The sequence below is a fragment of the Lolium perenne genome, chromosome 2 (genome assembly GCF_019359855.2).
Source record: "Lolium perenne isolate Kyuss_39 chromosome 2, Kyuss_2.0, whole genome shotgun sequence".
Lineage (NCBI taxonomy): Eukaryota > Viridiplantae > Streptophyta > Magnoliopsida > Poales > Poaceae > Lolium > Lolium perenne.
The window spans coordinates 52579777-52600630 of record NC_067245.2 but is presented as its reverse complement, the minus strand read 5'-3'; the positions used below and the strand labels follow the sequence as shown (position 1 = coordinate 52600630).

Below are 20854 nucleotides of genomic sequence, written 5' to 3'. Positions count from 1 at the left end.
CACCAGTGCAGTTAGCTCCCGGTGCCTCGCCCCAAGTGGCTCAGTCCCCGGCGGCGTGGTTCTTGGTTGTGCTGTGTTGCAGCGATGCGGCGGCAATGGAGCTGGACCCGATGGCGTTTCCAATGTTATCTTTAGGGTTCTCTGTGCAAAATGTTTGGACCTGATTGTAATTTTCTTTATTTTCTTGGTCCTCTATGTACTTGTATATGCCACCGCTGAATGTTAGCTTCTAGGTCCCTTCCTTGTTCAAAAAAAAAAAAAAAAAAAAAAAAAAAAAAAAAAACAGGAGCCAGAATTCTCCATACATGCCCAAACAAACTTCAGAAACCAAAAAGCCTCTACACCCTACAGGAACCTAACTCCAACTTAAATGCTTTAGCTATTGAATACAGTTCTGGGCTGAAGCCTGAAACGATTTTTAGCCGCACATCTTAATATATTGTTCAACAGCTGAGTAGCACCCATGCTATATATATTTGAGCAGGTAGAATCTTTTCCTGCTCATCCATTAGTTCATAGGTTCATCCAGACGGAATGTCGCGAAAAGGTTTAACGACATTATTTTCTGTTAAGCGGGATTACATCCAGAAGTTTCCTCTCATGGCTAATTTTCAGTGGAATGTTCCATCCAAAGTACACCGTCATGTTGGGAATTTTCCATTTCAAGCTAGCGTCGTTGCGTGCAGGTAGCTATGGATGGAACCTACCAGATTTCCAAGAGAAAGTCAGATACCCAAATCAGACAGAAAGTTGTGCATCACATGGGATTCAGAAAAGCGCATGTGGCTTTCAGGACCAGGGAAGATTGCTGGGCGATTTGCACAAAAATAACCCAAAACTGAAAGAAAAGCACAGACTGATCCTCCGGCGAAACTATTTCACCAATCTAACCCTTTTGTGTGGCGCCCCTCCAACGGGCGCCACACATGCCCATGTGGCTCCCCTCCTGCCGGCGCCACTGTCCCAGCCGACGTGGCCCCCTCGCCGCTGAGCTGGTGCGCCCATCCGACGTGGCAGCATGTGTGGCGCCCCTCCCAACGGCGCCACACATGCACTTGGAATTGCCCAAAACATACTGTGAGACAAATCCTCTGGGACTTAGCCGTTTTGCGAGGCTCGATGTGTGGCGCCGATGCCACGGGCGCCACACATCCACTTAAGTGTGGCGCCCGCGTCCGCGCCCAGCCCGACCCTCTCTTTCTTCTTTCTCTTCCTCTCTGCTTCTCCTCCCCAACCGCCGCCGCCGCCCGCCTCCCCTTCGGCCCCCCACCAAATCGACCAAGGAATCGTCAGATCTATCCGGCCAAGTCCTTCCTCCTCCATTCCTCAAGGTATTCCCCTTCGATTCCCTCTGATTCGTCCACTATTGTTGGTGGATTTGGTGGATTTGGATATGAACCCTAGATTTGGCTATGTAGATATAAAATGGCTATGTATGTGTTCAAATTCTATGTATGTATGTCTTGAAATGTCTACTATTTGTGATGGAATAACTCATATTTGAACCAAATATTTGTTGGAACCCTAGATATGAATGTATGTGTGTATGTATGGAACTCTCATGTATTTGGATATGAACTCTCATGTATGTGTTGCTCATTTTTGTTAGTGGAATGACTCATAATATGTTTGTGTAAACATGTAGGATGGTGTGGCTTCTGGATGAAGAGTACGACAGGGAGCACCGGGCTGTTCATATGACGGAGAGGGGAACGGATCTTCACCCTTTGAAGATTCGTTACCATGGCACAGTGGATATACCGTATGACGAGAGGTACACGGAGTTCATCCAGCCTACCGGTCTTATGCCGTTCATATCCCTTGTAAGCCGTGGGGGGCCGAACATGAACCCCTCTGCACTCACCGCCCTTGTCGACCGGTGGAGGCCGGAGACTCACACCTTCCACTTGAGGGCCGGCGAGATGGCCCCTACTCTCCAGGATGTTTCCATGATCCTTGGACTACCTATTCAGGGCGACCCACTGTGTATGAACACAGCTTCTGATGGGTGGCGCGGACAGATGGAGGACCTTATTGGCAAGGCTCCTCCGGCGCCAGCAAATCCAAAGGAGAGAGTTCCCGCCGGCGCGTCTTTCTCTTGGATCAGGACTAACTTTGCAGAATGCCCGGAAGGGGCCAACGAGGACACTCGGAGGACGTACGCCCGCGTGTACTTATGGTACATGATTTCGAGGACTCTCTTTCCTGACAGTGGGGGGAAGCTGGCCCATTGGTGTTGGCTGAAGGCGCTTACTGTGTTGGACAGCCGGTGGAGTTGGGGAACAGCGGCACTTGCCTACCTCTACCGGCAGGTGATGACTTGTTCTATGTACTATTTTCCTATAGTAGTGTGCTACACAAAGTAGTAACCAAATGTCTTATGTACGCAGTTGGACGAAGCTTGTCGCAGGACTGGGAGCAGGACTGGGAGCGGCGGTATTGGTGGATGCTTGCTCCTACTTTCCGTATGGAGCTGGGACCGCATATCAGTTGGGCGGCCTAGGGTACTCCAGGAGTCGCATTGGCCTCATTACCGGAACAACCCTGATCGGGAGCCGACTTGGGCATACCTTTGGGACAATGTCTCGGAGATGACGAGCGATCCAAAGATCATGTACAGGCAGTACACTGCGGAGTTGGACACTCTTACCGCTGAGCAGGTAACCGATCACTCTTTTGCAATCCTAGTTTTCATTGATTCTACTGGCATGTTGTAAATTCTGAACTATTTGTTTTCTGCAGGTGGAATGGGAGCCATATGGTACCTACTACCGTATTGGCGCGGGGATGCCTGACCTCAACCATAAGTGCACGGAGGAGGCGCGGTTCTGGCGTATGCGCTGCCCACTCATATGCATGTGGCTTGTTGAACACCACCAGCCGCAAAGAGTGATGAGACAGTTTGGGCTGTATCAGGAGTGCCCACCAGTGTGGCAAGACACGGACAAGGCGCTTCATAGGTAAACTTCTGGAATCATGCGATGGAAGATTCTTGATAGAAGAGGTACAAACTAACTTGTTGATTCTTGCAGGCTTGATAGACAGCGGCAGAGGAAAATCACAAATTGGCCAGTCCATCATAGCGGCCACATCGCAGCGTTCCAACACTGTTTGGAAGCGGCACGGAATGCTGGCCCTAAGCAGATTGTGCCTCACGACTTCACCGCTTTCAACAACTACCTCGAGTGGTTCCATGAGAACACGCGTATCGAGTTAGTTAAGCACGCGTATCCTGAGGAGATCTTGGACGACCCCATCCAGTTCGATGAGGTTGGGCAAAGCCAGCACGACACCTTTGCTCGCAGAGGGAGATCGACTTCTATTGCTTCCGAGCTGAACTTCGTGGTAACGGATTCTCTCACTAACTAGTACATCATCTAGATTGCCATGTGCTCGCTTCAATTGTGTATGCTATGTTTGTCACAGCGGGAGGAGATCCAAAAAACAGCTGAGGAGTGCGAGGTTATGTGGGAGCAGAGCGGGAGAGATGAAAAACCTGTCGGACCGTTGCGGTATTTCATTAAGGTATGATCACCAACTTTGAATGTACGGTACTATGATGTGGTGGCTTTGTAACCATTAACGGCATGACGCAGAACACTGCACGAAAGATGCGGCGGTTAGCCAGCTTGCTAGGTTGCCGGGAAGGCGAAATCGCTACATCTTCCTCTTCAGAAGAGCGGGAGGTATGGACTATTTTGTTGTTGTCAAACATGTTCTTACTAATTTCAACTTTTGTAATCTCATGTGTTCATGTTTGTGAAGATTCCTGAGGACGACCTAATTCTGAGTCAAGGCATACTTCCAAAGCATACCTCCAAGCAAGCCCCACGGTCAGCTTACCAGTTCAAGCCAAGGGGCAAGGCTCCAAACCGGTACACTCCGAAAGATTATGTTAACCGAGGAAAGAAGGTTGTCACTGAGGAGGATGACGGGCCGCCGCGGAGATCAGCTTTGTCGAGGATGAGGAACGACGAGCCGTTCTCTTCAGATGAGGAGGAGGAGGAGGAGCAGGAGGAGCAGGAGGAGGAGCAGGAGCAGCAGGAGCAGCAGCAACAACAGCCACGGCAGCGGACGAAGAGGATGGCCGTCCGGAAGCAGCCCGCGAGGACGGCACGTCGAGGACGCTACTAGGATGTGCTACGTGTTGTTGTAAACTCTATATTCATAAGTATCGATTTGTGAACCCTATGTCATTTCGAACCATGGTCTGTAATGCTACTTGTTGTTTGAATCTACGTGCTACAATGTGACCTATGAAGTGTTATATGTGTATGTCATGAAATTGCTACTTGTTATGTCCAATGTTGTACTCGTAACTGTTGGAGTTTGGTAGGATTTTTCATGTTTTTAACACAAGTCAATGTGTGGCGCCCTTCCCACTGGCGCCACAAATGCTAGTGTGGCGCCCGTGGCATCGGCGCCACACATGCCAACTTATATGAACTATTGGGTCGAAAACATCCAGGGGCTCCGGACGATAAGTCCTTAGCCGTTTTCGCGAGCCTCTATGTGTGGCGCCCGTGGCATCGGCGCCACACAGGCTAGTGTGGCGCCCGTGGCATCGGCGCCACACATCGAGCCTCGCAAAACGGCTAAGTCCCAGAAGATTTGTCTCACAGTATGTTTTGGGCAATTCCAAGTGCATGTGTGGCGCCGTTGGGAGGGGCGCCACACATGCTGCCACGTCGGATGGGCGCACCAGCTCAGCGGCGAGGGGGCCACGTCGGCTGGGACAGTGGCGCCGGCAGGAGGGGAGCCACATGGGCATGTGTGGCGCCCGTGGGAGGGGCGCCACACAAAAGGGTTAGATTGGTGAAATAGTTTCGCCGGAGGGTTAGTCTGTGCTTTTCTTTCACTTTTGGGTTATTTTTTGTAAATCGCCAAGATTGCTGCATCAACACAGCACTTCAGTTTGTTACCTGAAGAAGATAGACGAAAGAGGCCTGCAAGCGATTGCACTGGCACGGTTTCCTTTTTTTGGAGGACTGGAAGATATGTTGTTTTCGGCTGGATAAGGTGGATTAGATAGAGAAGTTTCATACGCACATGAGCCTACCGTAACGGTTAATGATGTTAGGTTGCATACATCATTTGCAATATTTGTTCTGAACATTATCAATGTACCCTAAAAAAACATTATCAATGACGAGAACTAATAATGTTCTTATTGGCTTGTCAGGTGCAAATCAGCTTGATGATTGTACGACCTAAAGACGATGCAATAATGCGCACTGAAGTGATTTTATCGACATCGCTATTTGGCGTTGAAATTTATAACCATACCTAGCCACACAAGTTATAGTAATCCTTTTGCCAGCAGTAGTACCCATGTCACCTGAGCAGATAAAACCTTTTCCTGCTCATTCGTAGCTCATAGTTAGTTCCATCGTTTGCCTCTTCTGGTCAGGGTGATGCCATATGGACATTCCGAATTGATTAGTGTTTAGCGGATCAGAGCACATCTCTCTCTATTTGGTCCACACGAATCAGTTTCTTATTATCAAGCACAGTCTGAACATGCCTGGCACATTCGTGATTTTCATGCCACAACCGAGAATTTTTTAGATTGCATCGGCTCCTTTTCGTGCTATTTTTGACACTTCGTTGCAACTTTATGCGGTAGCATCTCCAAAGGTGATGAAATTTTGTAGTGAATCACGGCAACATCACAAAAATAAGAATTATGGACCGTTGAAAATGACATCCAAGAAATTCTCAGATTGCATCGGCACTTTTCAGTTCTATTTGTTCCCCTTTAATGCAACTTTAGGCCGTGGCATCTTCCAAGGATGATGAAATTCATTGGCGGATCATGAAGTGTTACATTGCAAAAGTAAGAATCGAGAACCGTTGAAAATAGGAGATAAGTATACAAGTAGTAGAGACGCTTGTGAAAGACCGTGGGGCAATTCTCTGCACTTATGCTCATTCTCTGATGTGGAAGCGGCCATGGCCCATGGGGGGCGACACACACAATTTAGGATTTTAATTGGTTGGCAAGTCAATATCACGATCGGAAAAAGGAAACATCACGATCGAGCTTAACTGAGTGCGGCGCTACTGTTCTGACTTACGAAATGCACAGTTAGAGTGTTAGACCGACATAATGTACCTTAAAACAACACAAATTTATGTTTTTTTTATTGGATTGCATGATGTTTTGCTGGTATATTTGGACGATCAAGTAGGCGTGATGATCTATTTGTTTGGTCCGTGTAGCGGTGCTAAATTAACAACAATATAATAATACATATGATCGGTTCACTCACGGACGTCGCTCCCTACGTGATGCCAGGAGCCAAAACCGAGCGTCGCCGCTGGTGTGGTTGTTGTGAGCCCCATCCCTGAAGGAAGTGGGGACTCCTCCTTGGCGCAGTGAAGAAGGTGGAGGTCAGCCGAGCCGGTGGGGAAAAGGAAGGAAGGGCGGCGACCCTAGTGGTTTTCCCGTTGATCTTTCAGTATATCATTTGTCCTCGATCTGGCTGTTGATGAGTTACGGACTCCATCGGAAGTTTTCTTCACGGACTGAGGCAAGACTCTCCTAGACATCTGAATTGGATGAGATCTGGTCATGGGCATCCCAAACATCAGCCCGTGCGGCTTTAAGGGAGCACGTCCCGAAGCTCTACTTTTTGTCGACGACATGGTGCATGTCGGCATTGGCATCCACGCCGTGATCTCATGGTGTTAGCGTAGGTGGGGGATGTCAACACGGCTCTTATTGGAAGACTAGAAGGTCTAGATGGCTTACGTTGAGGTCGAGACTGCTAAGTAATGGCGGACGGCAGGTCTTGGATGCGATGAGTACAGTCATGCCAGCGCGGTTCCGCCACGTGACGATGTTCCCGTTGGGACCACGCACATGATGTAGTGATTGGTGATTTGCAGAAACAACATTAGCACCCGAGTGTAGCGGTACTAGGGATTTCATTTCATTTTTGATGGTGCTCCTTAAGTCCTAGGTATGGTCTTCATTGGTTACATCTGGCAATATCGATCGGTTTCTTATTGAATGCATTGTATTAAGATCTTAGGCTAATCGGGTGAAGATGAAGCTTGTGAAAAACCTCTTTTGCAGTCTGGGTGTTCTTATTTGTGATGGTTTTGGTTGAGCTGTTGCCAGTAGTTCATCGCCGTGGCGAGGTCTCTTTAACTTATTGACCAGTTTTTTACATTATAGTGGTACAACCACCGAGTGTAAATGTGTAATTGATACATTGAAAGAAAAGAATGGTGCTAAATAATTCCTGTTTTGTGGTGCTGTACTGTTCCATCGTTTTCGGACCTTTGAAATGGAAATTTCAGAAGAAACGGTTTCTGATTTTCTGCAAAATTGATTACTACCCGCGGGCAAGACGAGTAGGCGACCACTTCAGAGCGTGATAGCCCACGACGGACGGTATGGCTACATGGCTACGTCTCTCTCCCCACGCACTTGCCACTGCCTGCGACCACCAGCTTCGTCAAAAGGCCAACCCCCTTCCACACCGCACTCCCCTCACCTTCCTCCCCCCTCCGCCCCTAGCTCAGCTGCTTCCTCCCTCCCTCCCTCCCTCCTGGTGTCCACTCCACTCACCACTGCCTCTATTCGGTTCTTGACCGACCTGCCTGAGCTGCTAGCCACGGGTTCTCCGCTACTAGTGCTTCTTGATCCAGTGCCGATTACGAGCTGCGGGGCAGTCAGAGATGGAGCGGTACGAGGTGATCAAGGACATAGGCTCCGGCAACTTCGGTGTGGCCAAGCTCGTCCGGGACATCAGGACCAAGGAGCTCTTCGCCGTCAAGTTCATCGAGAGGGGCCACAAGGTCAGCTCCAATTTCCCCCCTGTCTGATGATCCGTTCCTAGATTTTGTTTCAGTTTCTTGGTGTATGAAGATCAGGGGTTCTTCATCTGACCTGCTACTGGTTCAGTTGGTACCCGATGGTTCTGCTAATTTGGCGCTAGCTAGGTGAGTGGTCTTGGGCGTATTTTGCTCAGCAGATTGGATGATCTACTACTGCAGAGTGCAGAACCCAATCTGCTCTGTTCCTATAGCCAAAATCCTACTCTCCCGAATTCTGGGGGCTTTATATTTGTAAATAAGCCTTGGATTTTGACGAAAACATGGTTGACATCACTGCTCGGTTTATCGGCCTTGAATCGCTCCTCACTGGTCAATGCAGGGGCTGCCCTGCTCATTGCTCTCTCTGATTAAATAGACGAATTTCCACCTGCTGCTAATTAGTCCAAGCCCTGCTGGATGTTTGTTGCTTATTGTAATTTTGACTAGTTATTATAAACTTGTATCTTGCTATGCACGCCTTAGTTATAATTGGGCAAACTTTTATTTGTTGATTTTAGTCTCAAGGTCACCAACCAAAACACCATATACGTGTCCCGTTTTGCAGCTGTGTTGCAGCCTAAGTGAAATGGCATGTCCAATTTTGTAAGGTTTCCTTGGATTGTGTTGCATTTTGTTAGACTATGCAAAACTATGGTTGACTTGTTTAAGGTGTACTAGTTAATTAGTTAAATATAAGTCTCTACAAAGCTGGTAGACAACGCCCCAGAAGTAGTAAATCCTCTTTCTGTTCAACACAAATAAGTAGCAAATAATCTGTCATTGTTATGCAAACTTGCTTTACTAATTAGTTTGTTTGGTCATATATATTTTTCGATAAAGGGCGCTTCATTACTCAAAATATTCAAGCATTACACCCAGCCTCTGCACAACTAAGATGCACACAGCCGTTCGAATATCAAGTCTGAACAAATAAACTCTAAAAGATCCATCGAAAGAGCCAAACTAGACTATGCTTCGTTGGCTTCAATCCGCCTAATATGCAGCCACCCATGTTGGGAAATAAACTCCTTGGCCGTGTTCTCCAACCGTGTAGACACCTCCATAAAGAGGTCTCGGTCCTCCAAGCGCTGAAGTGGCGACCATGAACGGAGCAAAGCCGTACATCGGTAAATGACCTGCATGAGAGAAGAATTTTTGTCATTTCTACATAGCCATAGCGTCCATACAACTGCAATCGCGCCCACTCTGATAAGCGTTTTATACCTAGTATCTACCCCATTTAGCCAATTGCCAAATATATTTGCATGTGTTGTTACTTTTACTTCTCTCCAAGCTTCTTATGGACCCTTTTCCCATCTCCCTTTCCTATAATCCCTGCTTCATCAACATCTTTCACTTAGTCAATGATACTGCTAGAGCGTGCTATGCTGCCACAGACTTTCTTTTTTGATTATAACAAGAACAAGAATTTTGATTAATGTATCTTGGTTCATATTATCTGATTATTTTCTTATGCTACCCTGTAATTTATTATATATGTTTCAGAAGTTCTCATTGGCTTTACCGCTTTTTGTCTTTTGCACATAACCACCATTTTTTTGGCCTGTTACATTCACCATCTCTGACCATTTTGTTGTTCACGTTTCGCTGCTCCTGTGGAGCAAAACATTCACCTTGCCTTATTTGGGTTGATTTGATGTTTCAGTATCTTTAATTGGTCAACTAACACTTCAACTTTGCTTCTTCTGCTTTCATAGATTGATGAGAATGTTCAAAGGGAGATTATGAACCACAGATCTCTTAGGCATCCGAACATTGTTAGATTCAAAGAGGTAAGTGCCTTCTGCCTTATGGAAGTGATTCAAACTCAAATTCAGTGTCATCATTATTGATCTAGAATGCAAGCATTAACTCACCAATAAATCTGGAGAACTCGAAACACATGTTCTAAATTTGCTGACCCTGTGTTTTAATAGATTTAAAAAGTAATGCAAAAGTATCAGACTCAAGCTTCAGTTTTTATTTTCGAAATGGGGGAATAACTCAAGCTTCAGTGCAATTTATTTTAACACCCCTGCTAATAAAATAAGTATTTTGAGGAAACTTCAGTGCAATTTATTTTCTGAAAATTCTTCACACTTCCAATAACTATTTTAAAAAAATGAATACGGAAATCATATACTTACTCCATCCTAGATAGGATGTCTGAACTTTGTCTAAATTCGCATGTATCTACACAGTAAAACATGTCTAGATACATGCATATTTAGACAACGCTGAGACATCCTATTCAGGACAGAGGCAGTTTTTTCTTGAAGACAAAAAAAAAATGATACGATGTAATGTTCAACCTGAAACTTTTCTCAGCATATGCCCTATACCAGTTTGGAAGTTCCAGCAAGAAAGTATTGTCTATCTGTAAACCATCCATCAACTTGAATAGGGCAATTAGAATATGTAAAGAGAAACTTTATCCTGGTTGCAGTGTTTGAAAGGACTCTTTTAGTAGTGACACACTGAAGCTTGAGTGCTTTTCCTATTTTAGTAGTTCTAAGCATATGCTGCTATTGTGGCTACCAACTTGTTTGCAAGAATATTCCCATATATTCTTACTCTCACTTATATAGTGCTTATTCTGTTTCTTCTTTCTATGCATATTAATAGTGGCTACTTCTTTCAACGGTTTGTGAGAACGCATTAATCATGTATAATTGGATGCTTATCAGCATCCAGTAGCTTGTCCTAGTGCCGTGCCCTCTAGATTGGGTAAGTACTTTTGTGGACCTGCCGTTGGTGTTGAGCATTGAGACCACCATGACTTTGCATGAAGATATCATAATTGCTTATAGTCTAATGCAAACTTTTCATTAAATGACTATGGAACTGATACTGACCTAGCAGGACGTCATAGTCTCTTGTTCAAGCGTTGCAGGTTAATGTTATTTCTGGACTTAAATCTTGCTTGTATGTGATGTGTTCCACTTGAACTAAGCTTTCATTCAGTATACTGCCTTTGTGTATAAGTGTACAAAATATCAAAGCGTTTGATTATGGTCCAAACGAAAAGTATACCTGTATAATTGTATATAATATCTTAATATCCGAATTGGTATAGAATTTTTCCAAGTTTAAGTCTTTTAAATTCCTTTTAGCTTAAAAACATATTATGCTTTATTTTTCAAGTATAAATCTATTATCATATCCAGCTTGTGAAGCTTAAAAAAGGCCACTTAGTTTTTCAGGTTGCGCTAACTCCCACACATTTGGCCATAATTATGGAATACGCTGCTGGTGGCGAGCTATTCGAAAGAATCTGCAGTTCTGGAAGATTTAGCGAAAATGAGGTAGACGATATTCACCACAGTCGAAGATACCTAATATTTAAGTGAGTGTCATTCTGTTGATTGTATATTGATTTGTTCGTTCTTATCAACAGGCTAGATTCTTCTTCCAACAACTGCTTTCAGGAGTTAGCTATTGTCATTCCATGGTACACAATCAAATTAATCACGATAAGAACTTAAAATTAGCTAACAGTACATAACCATATCCTGTTATCACTGCAGCAAATATGTCATAGAGATTTGAAACTAGAAAATACACTTCTAGATGGGAGTGAAGCGCCCCGGCTCAAGATATGTGATTTTGGTTATTCCAAGGTAATGCAGAGCTTATTGTGACCTTTATTACCTGCTTGCCAACTATAAACCATTATACTTACTCGTAGTTCTGCTTTCCAGTCCTCTGTTTTGCACTCTCAGCCTAAATCAACCGTCGGGACTCCAGCTTATATTGCTCCGGAGGTCCTTTCAAGAAGGCAATATGATGGAAAGGTAATTTCCACTTCTCTATTTCTGTAGTTAAATATTCAGATTCCTCAAACCGTACCCTTCAAACATCATTTGCAATCCAGGTGGCTGATGTTTGGTCGTGTGGAGTAACTCTATATGTGATGCTTGTCGGCGCTTATCCATTTGAGGACCCAGACGAGCCAAAGAACTTCCGCAAGACAATTACTGTGAGTTCATCCCACAATCTGTTGGATCTATGCAGTTCCTCATTAAGATTTGTTTAGCCGAGCATGTGCTGCTCATTTTGTGTGGGAGTAAAACTTTATAAGATCCTTGCAGCGGATACTCAGTGTACAATATGCGGTACCTGATTACGTCCGGATCTCAATCGAGTGCAGACATCTGCTGTCCCGGATTTTCGTCGCAAACCCTGAGCAAGTAATCCTTCTCCCAGAACAGCTACACATCCGAACAAAATTACACATAGTTCCTGCATTCTGACCAGCCATTACCTGCAGAGAATAACTATCCAGGAGATCAAGAACCACCCGTGGTTCCTCAAGAATCTACCCATCGAAATGACCGACGAGTACCAGATGAGCCTGCACATGGTCGGCATCAACTCGCCCCCGCAGACCCTGGAGGACATCATGGCCATCATCCAGGAGGCGCGGAAACCGGGCGACGGATCCAAGTTCGCAGGGCAGCTTTCCGTGCCTGGCATGGGGAGCATGGAGCTCGACGACATCGACGACGTCGATGCAGACATCGAGGACAGCGGCGACTTCGTTTGCGCGTTGTGACGGGCAGGTGTGGTTCAGGCGAGGCGCCGCCGTGAACTTTGTCTTTGTGGTCTGGTCTTTGTGATGCGTTCATCCTTCTGTCTTGTCGTTGTTCGTTTTTCAGAGAGTTGCAGTCTGCTGTGTATTACCAAGTTTTCTATCTGTGTATAAATATAATATATATACTTCCATGTGTTTCGCTGGTGTTCTTAGCTGGCATTCCTGGTGACTTGCTTCTGTTTGTGCCATGGCAGTGTACATCCCATTGTCATTTTTTTTATCACACTGTCCCCGTTTCATTTTTTTCAAAGATACTCTTTTGTTTTACAGTAACCTCTGCCATACTAGTTTTTTTTCAGGAAGAATACAGTAATTTATTGAAAATGCATAGCCTGGGGTTTCTTGATGGTGCTGATGCGGAAAAAGTCGACTTAAGTTGTAGCTGTGGTTGTGCCATGGCACTGGCATTGTTGCCTTGCTTCGACTTTAATAAAAGAAAAGGTGTGCATCAAATGTAGAGGCTGGGTTCAACCCCCTTTTGAAAAAAAGAAGTCTGGGTACAATAGCTGGTATTTGGAGTGTTGTCCATTGAAAGTTTAAAACTAAGCTCATACCAAGATTTTGACCACTTAAATTGAGACAACGGCTTTCATGTGTGAATATAACATCAGAAAGGTGAGCTTAGCGGTACTTGATTTCATTGAATTTGTACGTCATGTTAGGAACCAAAAGTAACAGTAGCTGCCCTAGCAAATTATCTGGGAGACCAAGCATTTTTTTTTAGACTTAAGATCAATGCCGAAGGCATCCTTGGGGTGGTCTCGTAGTCCCTATGGGGTGGAAACAATGGGGTCGGTCCATGGATTTTCCTTCCTTTTGCCACATTTCGCTCAAAGGGTTGAAGCAGGGAGTGGGACTGGGAACAGCGATGGTGAAAAAGACAAACATTCGGTAATTAACCTTGCTGGCTTTCTAACACAAATTCCCATAAATAAGTGAAGCCTACGCATGCATAAGGATTGATGAGTCATATTACATACAGGCATTAGTGGAATTTGACCATATTCCCACAAGACCTTAGAATAGGTAAACTAAGCATTTTTTTTTTGGGCGAAGCAGGGACAAAAAAAAATTGAGGGAATGCAGGGACACGTTTTTTTTTTTTTTTTTTTTTGATAATATGCAGGGACACGTACGCAGGCATAAACCCATTTCTCACTACAGGCCCATTATCTTATCCATCCGTGCACAGAATCTAAGGCCCACGCTACTTTGCTGGACGCACCCACCCATATAAACTCAAGACATCTTCCGACGCAGGCCTCCCTCGCCCAAAACCCTAGCGCACCAGCGCCGACGTTGCCGCCACCGCCAGCGCTACAATTGCTCGCCGCGCGCGAGCTCTTGCCGCAACTCAACCATGAAGGTACGCACTGCTAATTGCCTTTCATGCACAATCGATCCTGATGTGCGCAGATGTGATATGTTCGGTGCCTAATTCGTCTGATTTTACGTTGGTACCAGGCGAACATCGCTTGCCCCACCACGGGGTGCCAGAAGAAGCTGGAGATCGATGACGACCAGAAGCTGTAAGTGTATCTCTGCCCTCACATTGGTCTATTCGTGCAGCTATCCTTTAGATCCTTGTAGTGCAATCACCAAGCTTGATTGCTTTTAGGACATTGTGTTGCTATTTGGTGTGCAGATCATTGTCATCGGCGAGTTTTAGTTTGGTTGAGTTATGAATGCTGCATCTAATACTTAGTTTTTGAGAACTAGTTCTGTTACTTTGTTAATGATGACGCTTAGTTCTGTTAGTTCGTTTTACTCCCTCCGTCCAAAAATAAGTTCTCAACTTTTTCTATGTATCTACAGCTAAGATGTGTCTAAATACATCTATATCTAGACAAAACTAAGACACTTATTTTTGAACGAAGGTAGTATTTGATTTGGATGATGCGGAAATGAGCTAAAATGACATTTTATCAATGTTATGGTGCGATTTAGGATCGTTTAGAATCTTTCACTCTTGGAGTGAACTAGAGTAGAATTTAGGGTGTATTCTTGGAACCTTGATTTTGGGGGGACACAGAAGTTACCATTTTAAGCTATTCGGTGATGCAAGTGTCGCAAGAGGACAAATATTATTTATGAAACCACAATATGGAGGATTTTGTGGTGTGTTCGCATTTAATTATATTGTGCATTTAGCACCCATGCTTACTTTGAGCTAGATGAAAATGCATTTAGATATGTACCATTTATATTCTTTTATGATATGTTTGTGCTGTCACTATACGTCAACTATACATCAGTAGATCGTCATTACGACATGCTCTTTTAACATATTATAGTATTAAATAGTTTCAACTATTTGTGATGTTTTTTAGTTTGTGAACATAAAAACTATGGACCCTGTGATATCAGGAATAAGATTTAAACTAGAAGTTGAATATTTTTGAACTTTCTGAATAATAATCCTGTTGATGTTCCAAACCATTATGAAATTAGTAATATAGTTTACTTTGGAAACCAGTGGCTAATGATCTGTGAGCTAATTTTTCGATTGATAAATATTCGAGCTGATTTATTCTCTTTTTTTTTTTATCTCCATATGTAACACTTTCGTATGAACTACAGGCGTAACCTTTATGACAAAAGGATCTCTCAGGAGGTCCTTGGGCATCTTCTGGGTGACGTAACCTACTAAAACTTATTTGCTGATACTTGACCTTTCAGCTGATGTGTTGGTAGTTCTGATGAAGGATATCTGTTGTTTTCTGTTTCTTCAGGAATTCAAGGGTTACGTGTTCAAGATCATGGGTGGCTGTGATAAGCAAGGTTTCCCAATGAAGCAAGGAGTTTTAACCAATGGACGTGTCCGTCTTCTGCTGCACAAGGGTATTACCTTTATTTCAACGGTACTTGTACTTACATTTTATCCCTCTTGAACTGAACTTCAGCCTGTGCTTGTTTTGTCTCAATTCTGTAGGCACACCTTGCTTCCGTGGGAACGGCAGGCGTGACGGTGAGCGCAGGAGAAAGTCTGTCCGTGGTTGCATTGTCAGCCAGGACCTATCTGTGATTAACTTGGTGATTGTCAAGAAGGGTGAGCATGATCTGCCTGGTCTGACTGACATCGAGAAGCCCAGGATGAGGGGACCCAAGAGGGCTTCCAAGATCAAGAAGCTCTTTAACCTTGGCGAGGATGATGATGTCCGCACTTATGTCAACACATACCGCAGGACCTTCACTAACAAGAAGGGTGAACTTTCCTAAATTGTGTTGGCTCCAATTTTTGTATTTGTCAAGGAAGCCGAAATTCCTTGCATCCATGTTGCATCTCTCATTAACTTTGTTCATATGTAATTGATGTCGATTCTTATTTGCAGGCAAGACGGTGAGCAAGGCTCCCAAGATCCAGCGTCTCGTGACTCCCTTGACCCTCCAGAGGAAGCGTGCTAGAATCACTGACAAGAAGAAGAGGATCATCAAGAAGAAGTCCGAGGCCGCAGAGTACCAGAAGCTGCTTGCACAGAGACTGAAGGAGCAAAGAGATCGCCGGAGTGAGAGCATGTCTAAGAGGAGGTCGAAGCTCTCTTCTGCTACCAAGGCTCCTGCTGCCTCTGCTTAAATATATCTACATCCTATATATTAAGTTACAGCCAAAGAATATATTCGCACTTCGTTCGGTAAATCCACCCTCGAGTTTCAGCCTTCTCTAGTTAGTTGAATAATTGATGTAGTGTTGCATGAACCGGTATCTTATTATATATTAAGAGTTTGTTAGTACTGGAGTAATTCTTTGGTGGTTTCTAGTTAGTAGAGGTGCCAGCGACCACAGGATGTTCTGGTGTTTCAGTTTACTCTGCGTAAATTCCTAAATTATAAGCTGTATTGTTATTTCAGCTAGTAATATATTACATAAAATCTGTGTCTGGCTAGACTAGCCAAAGCTCTACATCGTGAAGAAAAACGAGGGGAAAATACCTCGGTGAGCCATCCTAACGCCCAGCGCTCAGTGTGAAAGCTTTTTCTTTTTTTGAAATTAACACTTTCATTATATATATAGCAAGCAAGCCGCCTCATTAAAAACCTTCCAGTCCCCTTAGGTACCCTGGTAAGAAAAAGAGTGCGTGAAAAACTTGCTGCCAGTTCATTACATAATCGTTACATCATTTGCAATAACCGCTCTAATAGCGTCAGGGGGATCACCATGCCAAACAGCTTGGGTCACCTCCATGAGCTTGGCTAAGCTATCAGCTGCCTCATTTGCCTCTCTAGGACAGTGGGAGAAAATAACGCGGGCAAAACCCCTACAAAGGAAAGTAGCCTCCTCATATATTGCTGCTGCTATTCCCAACGAATTGCCCCCGTTCTGCATAGTTGTAATCACCTCGGCGCAGTTAGATTCGATGATGACTTTATTACATCCAACTTCGCCGGCTAAGAGTAGCCCATTACGGAGTGCAATAGCTTCAGCAGTGGAAGCCTCTTCTACATATTGCAGTGTCCAACGTCCCGCTGCTATGCAGCTTCCCGTATGATCCCGCAGGATCACACCCGTGCCTCCCGACCTGTATCAACATTAAAAGCAGCGTCCACATTTAACTTCAAGAGTTCCTCCTGCGATTTCTTCCAACCGTGTCTATCAATAGGGGGAGTCCCCAACTTCTTCGCTCTCCCGTAGTTCATAGTTAAGGTGAGAATTGAGAGAGTTGATCGGGTAGAATTTTGTAGTGTCTCGCCATGGGTTGCTCTTCTTCTCTCCCACCAGATGTACCATGTTGCCACTGCCGCTAGATAACATCGGCGTACCTCAGGGGAGATTGCCGCCACCGTCGTATCTAGAAGGAGTGACTCGAGAATTGTATAACCATTCACTTCAGCATTGCGGGCATTTTCCAAAACCTACGACATACCCAATCCATCCCAAACCTCCATGGCCCGAGCACAATTGAATAAAGCGTGTGCCACACTCTCACAGTGGACAGAGCACATCGGGCATTGGCTCGAAATGGGAATATGCATGTTGGCCAGAACGCCATAGCAAGGGATCGCTCCCAACAAAGTCCTCCAGCAATGGATTTTTATTTTAGCCGGAACCTTAGTAGACCATAAAGCTCTCCAGACCGGACTGACTGCGGATGAGTCGAAAGGTCTAGTTCGACGTAGTTTCCGCCCGTGATGATGGTCCCATTCCAAGTAATATGAAGATTTCACCGAAAAGACCCCACTTTTATTATTATGCCATGAGATAAAATCCTCCATCATACCCATGGCGAGAGGTATCTGCAAGATCCTTTTCCAATCAGCAGCCCAAAAAAATTCTCTGATTATGTCCTCATCCCAAGTCCTTGTTTCTGAGTCAATAAGTTCTGACGCTCTAGTGTATACAATATTTCCTCTCCGCGTCATATTTTCTTGTTATTGCTAGAGGGTATCCAACAATCCTCCCAGATATTTATATTTTCACCATTGTCAACTCTCCAAATATGCCCTCTTTTGAATGTCTGAATGCCAGCCCAAATACTTTGCCAGGTGAATGAGTTGCCCTTCTTCAATTCACAGTTTAGGAGATCACCTGTAGGATAGTATTTTGCCTTTAGGACCCGGGCACATAAAGAATCAGGCTCTGATAGAAGTCTCCAACATTGTTTAGAAAGCAAAGCTAGGTTGAAACTCTCAATATCTCTAAATCTCATGCCACCTTGATTTTTTGGGATGCACATTTTCCACAAGCGAACCAGTGTATATGCTTCTGCTGATCATCATCTCCCCACCAGAATTGGGACATTGCCGAGATTATCCCTAAGCTTGTTTTTTTAATTACAATACAGACAGGGAAAACACTATCAACATCAACTTGTCCAGTATACAAATTCTTAAGTCCTTTTTTCATTTGGAAAGGGGTGCCATGGCACCCTAGATCCGCCCCTGCCTGCATGTTGTCTCGTCATGCCATTGCCTACACCTTCTCCGGGCTTCTCACCGCAGCCTTCAACTTCATCGGCTGATACCGAAGCACAGAATCATGCAATTCACATATTTGTACTAGGAGATATTAATATGCATGTATGTATCAAATTTCTTTGGATAAACAACTTTATAGAAAAAATAAGTATAAAAACATTTTTTTAGTACTCCCTCCTGTTCATATTAATTGACTCTATATGGATGTATCTAGACACATTTTAGTCCTAGATACATCCATATTGAAGTCAATTAATATGGATCGAAGGGAGTACTAGAAAGTTTAAAAAATAGTTGGTAGAGAAGGATTGTCCCCAACACAAATAACCTAGGGTCACAGGCCCTCGGGGTGTAGGCCCAGCAAGATACTGAGTAATACTTGGACTTGCCCCCAACATAAATGACCTAGGGTTGATGGGCCCTCAGGGTGTAGGGCCCAGCAAGCTACCCATTCTCTTCTCAGTTGACATAGGCATCCCAAATGGGCTTGCCGAAGATAGTACCCGGGGTTTACTGAAGGCCCACTACCCGAAGAATAAGAGGATTCGAGAGCCCAAGATGTATTTAAGGAAAGATAGAGTTGTAATAGGAAATGTTATTTTGTAATCTGGCGGGATGAGTTAGAAACCGTCCCGGACTCTGTAATTTGTACTACACGAATCCCTCGGCTCCACCTCCTATATAAAGGGGGAGTCGAGGGACGAGGAGATCATCGAATCATTATCTGCAAACCCTAATTTTCATAATCGTCGAGTACTTTTCGGCTGAAACCTTCGAGATCTACTTGCCCTCTACTTCTAACTAAACCCTAGCCTACAATCCATAGGCATTGACAAGTTGATACCTTGTCAATTGGCGCCGTCTGTGGGAATTAGAGGCGTAAGGATCTGATCTCGATGGCACGTTAAAGATCTTCGACATCATCAACTGCAAGCAACACAATGGATCGAGGTAAACAGATCGCTGCTGGTCTTGTCGATTTTGTTCCTCACCCACCCTCCCGTTTGGATGCATATGCGTATCTGGCGGAGCCCATGGAGATGACGTTCGGAAGGTTTCACTTTCGCGTCGAGAAGGAAGGATCGTATCGTGTCGAGGTTCCGATTTCGTCGAGATCGTCGAAGGTCGATTCCGATTTTTCAAGCTATGCGTCGTCAACCGAGTCAGGAGAAGAAGAAACTTCGGCGACACGCTACATCAGCACCAGAACAAGAGAGAAACTCGCCAAGATCTTCAACGACATGTCGTTTGAGTCATCTGCGGACTCATATATAAGCGATGGCTCAAGCGATGTCGATGCCTATGACTTCATCGACAAATCTATCACGGTGGGCAAGGTCTTCATCAATCAAAACGATGATGCCACCAAACCCAACATAGATCTGAGTACAAAGTATCATCAGATTTATGCCATTGAAGATCAAGAGGAAACATCTGAGGCTTTCGACGATCTGGGAAATCCATACGTCGATCCCTCCAATCTGCGACAAGGCCTGGGCAATAAATACGTCGGGCCGAGCCGCGAGATAGAGTCCAACTTTCACAAACAGCGTGGGACAGAGCCGCGAGAGCTATGAACGGTACAGAACCAATGGCTACCACGGCCACACCGGAGGAATTGCAAGCATATCAATATAGGCTCGCACGAGCTGCGAGGGAATTGGAAAACAGACAACTGAGTTGAACAGAGAAAGGAAGCAGCTTCGCATCCAAAGCAGAGAAGGGCAGATCTGAGTCGACAATCTAGAACTTCGGGTGATAGCCACAGGAGGCTCGGAACAGAGGAAGATCAAGGTTACAACACATACCCGAAGCGTAAAGAGAGCACTTGGTTCAAAACCTCGACATGTCCTTTATGTCGATAGACACAAGAGGAAACATTATCCCTAAGACACCGAAAGCTGGGTATATGGCGACACAAGCTTTTATCCTCGCGTCTAAACCACCTCCAGGTGATCCAAGGGAAACACTATACAATATGGCGATAGCAGGAGTTGGAGCTATGGGGACAGCGTTCGTTTCAACGCCTCCCGAAGGAACAAGAAGGCAAAATAGTCCACGACCTGCAGCAGCAACGGCGGCAGCCTCGAAGGACCAAGTGGAGCAAGAGATACGGCAGCACAAGCAAGAGTCGACGAGCACGACAAAGCGAAGGGATCATCGGCAATCTCCGGAGCTTAACGACGAAGATATGTGCGGCTTGCCATGCTTCACGAGGAGAGTCCGAAAACTCGAGTCCCTTCAGATTCAAGCTACCCGACAATTTCAAAAAGTTCGACGGCCTTCAAGATCCAGAGGATTGGCTAGTCGACTATCCGGAGACAAGAAGCTCACGGGAGGAACCAGGGCAACAGCCATGCAAAGCATTCAGGTGCATTTGAGTGGAGCCGCACGATCGTGGATAAAGAAACTCACTCCAGGATCTATCGACACTGGGAAAGTTTCGAGGACGTGTTCGTCAAGAACTTCAGATCCACGTGCAAAAACCTGCGTCGTTAGAGGAGTTGAGAGCATGTCGAC

The 20854-nt window shown here is 45.0% G+C and overlaps 4 protein-coding genes across 4 annotated transcripts; all 4 read left to right on the top strand.

The window, feature by feature from the left end:
* The first annotated feature begins 817 nt into the window (after positions 1-817).
* Positions 818-3454, top strand: LOC139829888 (serine/threonine-protein phosphatase 7 long form homolog). Its single transcript, XM_071825112.1, has 4 exons — positions 818-1331; positions 1646-2312; positions 2391-2660; positions 2743-3454. The coding sequence occupies exons 1-4, from the start codon at positions 1120-1122 to the stop codon at positions 2962-2964; spliced, it is 1371 nt and encodes a 456-aa protein (XP_071681213.1). The 5' UTR covers positions 818-1119; the 3' UTR covers positions 2965-3454.
* LOC127332600 (uncharacterized) lies at positions 3446-4228 on the top strand. Its single transcript, XM_051358912.2, has 2 exons — positions 3446-3686; positions 3766-4228. The coding sequence occupies exons 1-2, from the start codon at positions 3588-3590 to the stop codon at positions 4132-4134; spliced, it is 468 nt and encodes a 155-aa protein (XP_051214872.2). The 5' UTR covers positions 3446-3587; the 3' UTR covers positions 4135-4228.
* A 3241-nt stretch (positions 4229-7469) lies between these two features.
* On the top strand, positions 7470-12688 carry LOC127332598 (serine/threonine-protein kinase SAPK2). The gene is made up of 9 exons (XM_051358910.2): positions 7470-7809; positions 9546-9620; positions 11031-11132; positions 11225-11278; positions 11355-11447; positions 11529-11621; positions 11702-11806; positions 11919-12017; positions 12098-12688. The coding sequence occupies exons 1-9, from the start codon at positions 7690-7692 to the stop codon at positions 12380-12382; spliced, it is 1026 nt and encodes a 341-aa protein (XP_051214870.1). The 5' UTR covers positions 7470-7689; the 3' UTR covers positions 12383-12688.
* A 943-nt stretch (positions 12689-13631) lies between these two features.
* On the top strand, positions 13632-16238 carry LOC127332599 (small ribosomal subunit protein eS6). Its single transcript, XM_051358911.2, has 6 exons — positions 13632-13787; positions 13886-13950; positions 15002-15059; positions 15154-15262; positions 15354-15626; positions 15754-16238. The coding sequence occupies exons 1-6, from the start codon at positions 13782-13784 to the stop codon at positions 15993-15995; spliced, it is 753 nt and encodes a 250-aa protein (XP_051214871.1). The 5' UTR covers positions 13632-13781; the 3' UTR covers positions 15996-16238.
* Positions 16239-20854: the final 4616 nt, after the last annotated feature.

What these genes read in the sequence shown, in the direction of transcription:
- LOC139829888 (XM_071825112.1), top strand. Translation starts at nt 1,120, where the DNA reads ATGTGTGGCGCCGATGCCACGGGCGCCACACATCCACTTAAGTGTGGC. An exon ending in TTCCTCCTCCATTCCTCAAG is followed by an intron (nt 1,332 to 1,645) that starts GTATTCCCCTTC and finishes GTAAACATGTAG; the next exon opens with GATGGTGTGGCTTCTGGATG. An exon ending in ACACTCTTACCGCTGAGCAG is followed by an intron (nt 2,661 to 2,742) that starts GTAACCGATCAC and finishes TGTTTTCTGCAG; the next exon opens with GTGGAATGGGAGCCATATGG.
- LOC127332600 (XM_051358912.2), top strand. Translation starts at nt 3,588, where the DNA reads ATGACGCAGAACACTGCACGAAAGATGCGGCGGTTAGCCAGCTTGCTA. An exon ending in CCTCTTCAGAAGAGCGGGAG is followed by an intron (nt 3,687 to 3,765) that starts GTATGGACTATT and finishes ATGTTTGTGAAG; the next exon opens with ATTCCTGAGGACGACCTAAT.
- LOC127332598 (XM_051358910.2), top strand. Translation starts at nt 7,690, where the DNA reads ATGGAGCGGTACGAGGTGATCAAGGACATAGGCTCCGGCAACTTCGGT. An exon ending in GAAGATTTAGCGAAAATGAG is followed by an intron (nt 11,133 to 11,224) that starts GTAGACGATATT and finishes TCTTATCAACAG; the next exon opens with GCTAGATTCTTCTTCCAACA. An exon ending in TTAGCTATTGTCATTCCATG is followed by an intron (nt 11,279 to 11,354) that starts GTACACAATCAA and finishes TTATCACTGCAG; the next exon opens with CAAATATGTCATAGAGATTT.
- LOC127332599 (XM_051358911.2), top strand. An exon ending in ATCGATGACGACCAGAAGCT is followed by an intron (nt 13,951 to 15,001) that starts GTAAGTGTATCT and finishes TATGAACTACAG; the next exon opens with GCGTAACCTTTATGACAAAA. An exon ending in TTGGGCATCTTCTGGGTGAC is followed by an intron (nt 15,060 to 15,153) that starts GTAACCTACTAA and finishes CTGTTTCTTCAG; the next exon opens with GAATTCAAGGGTTACGTGTT.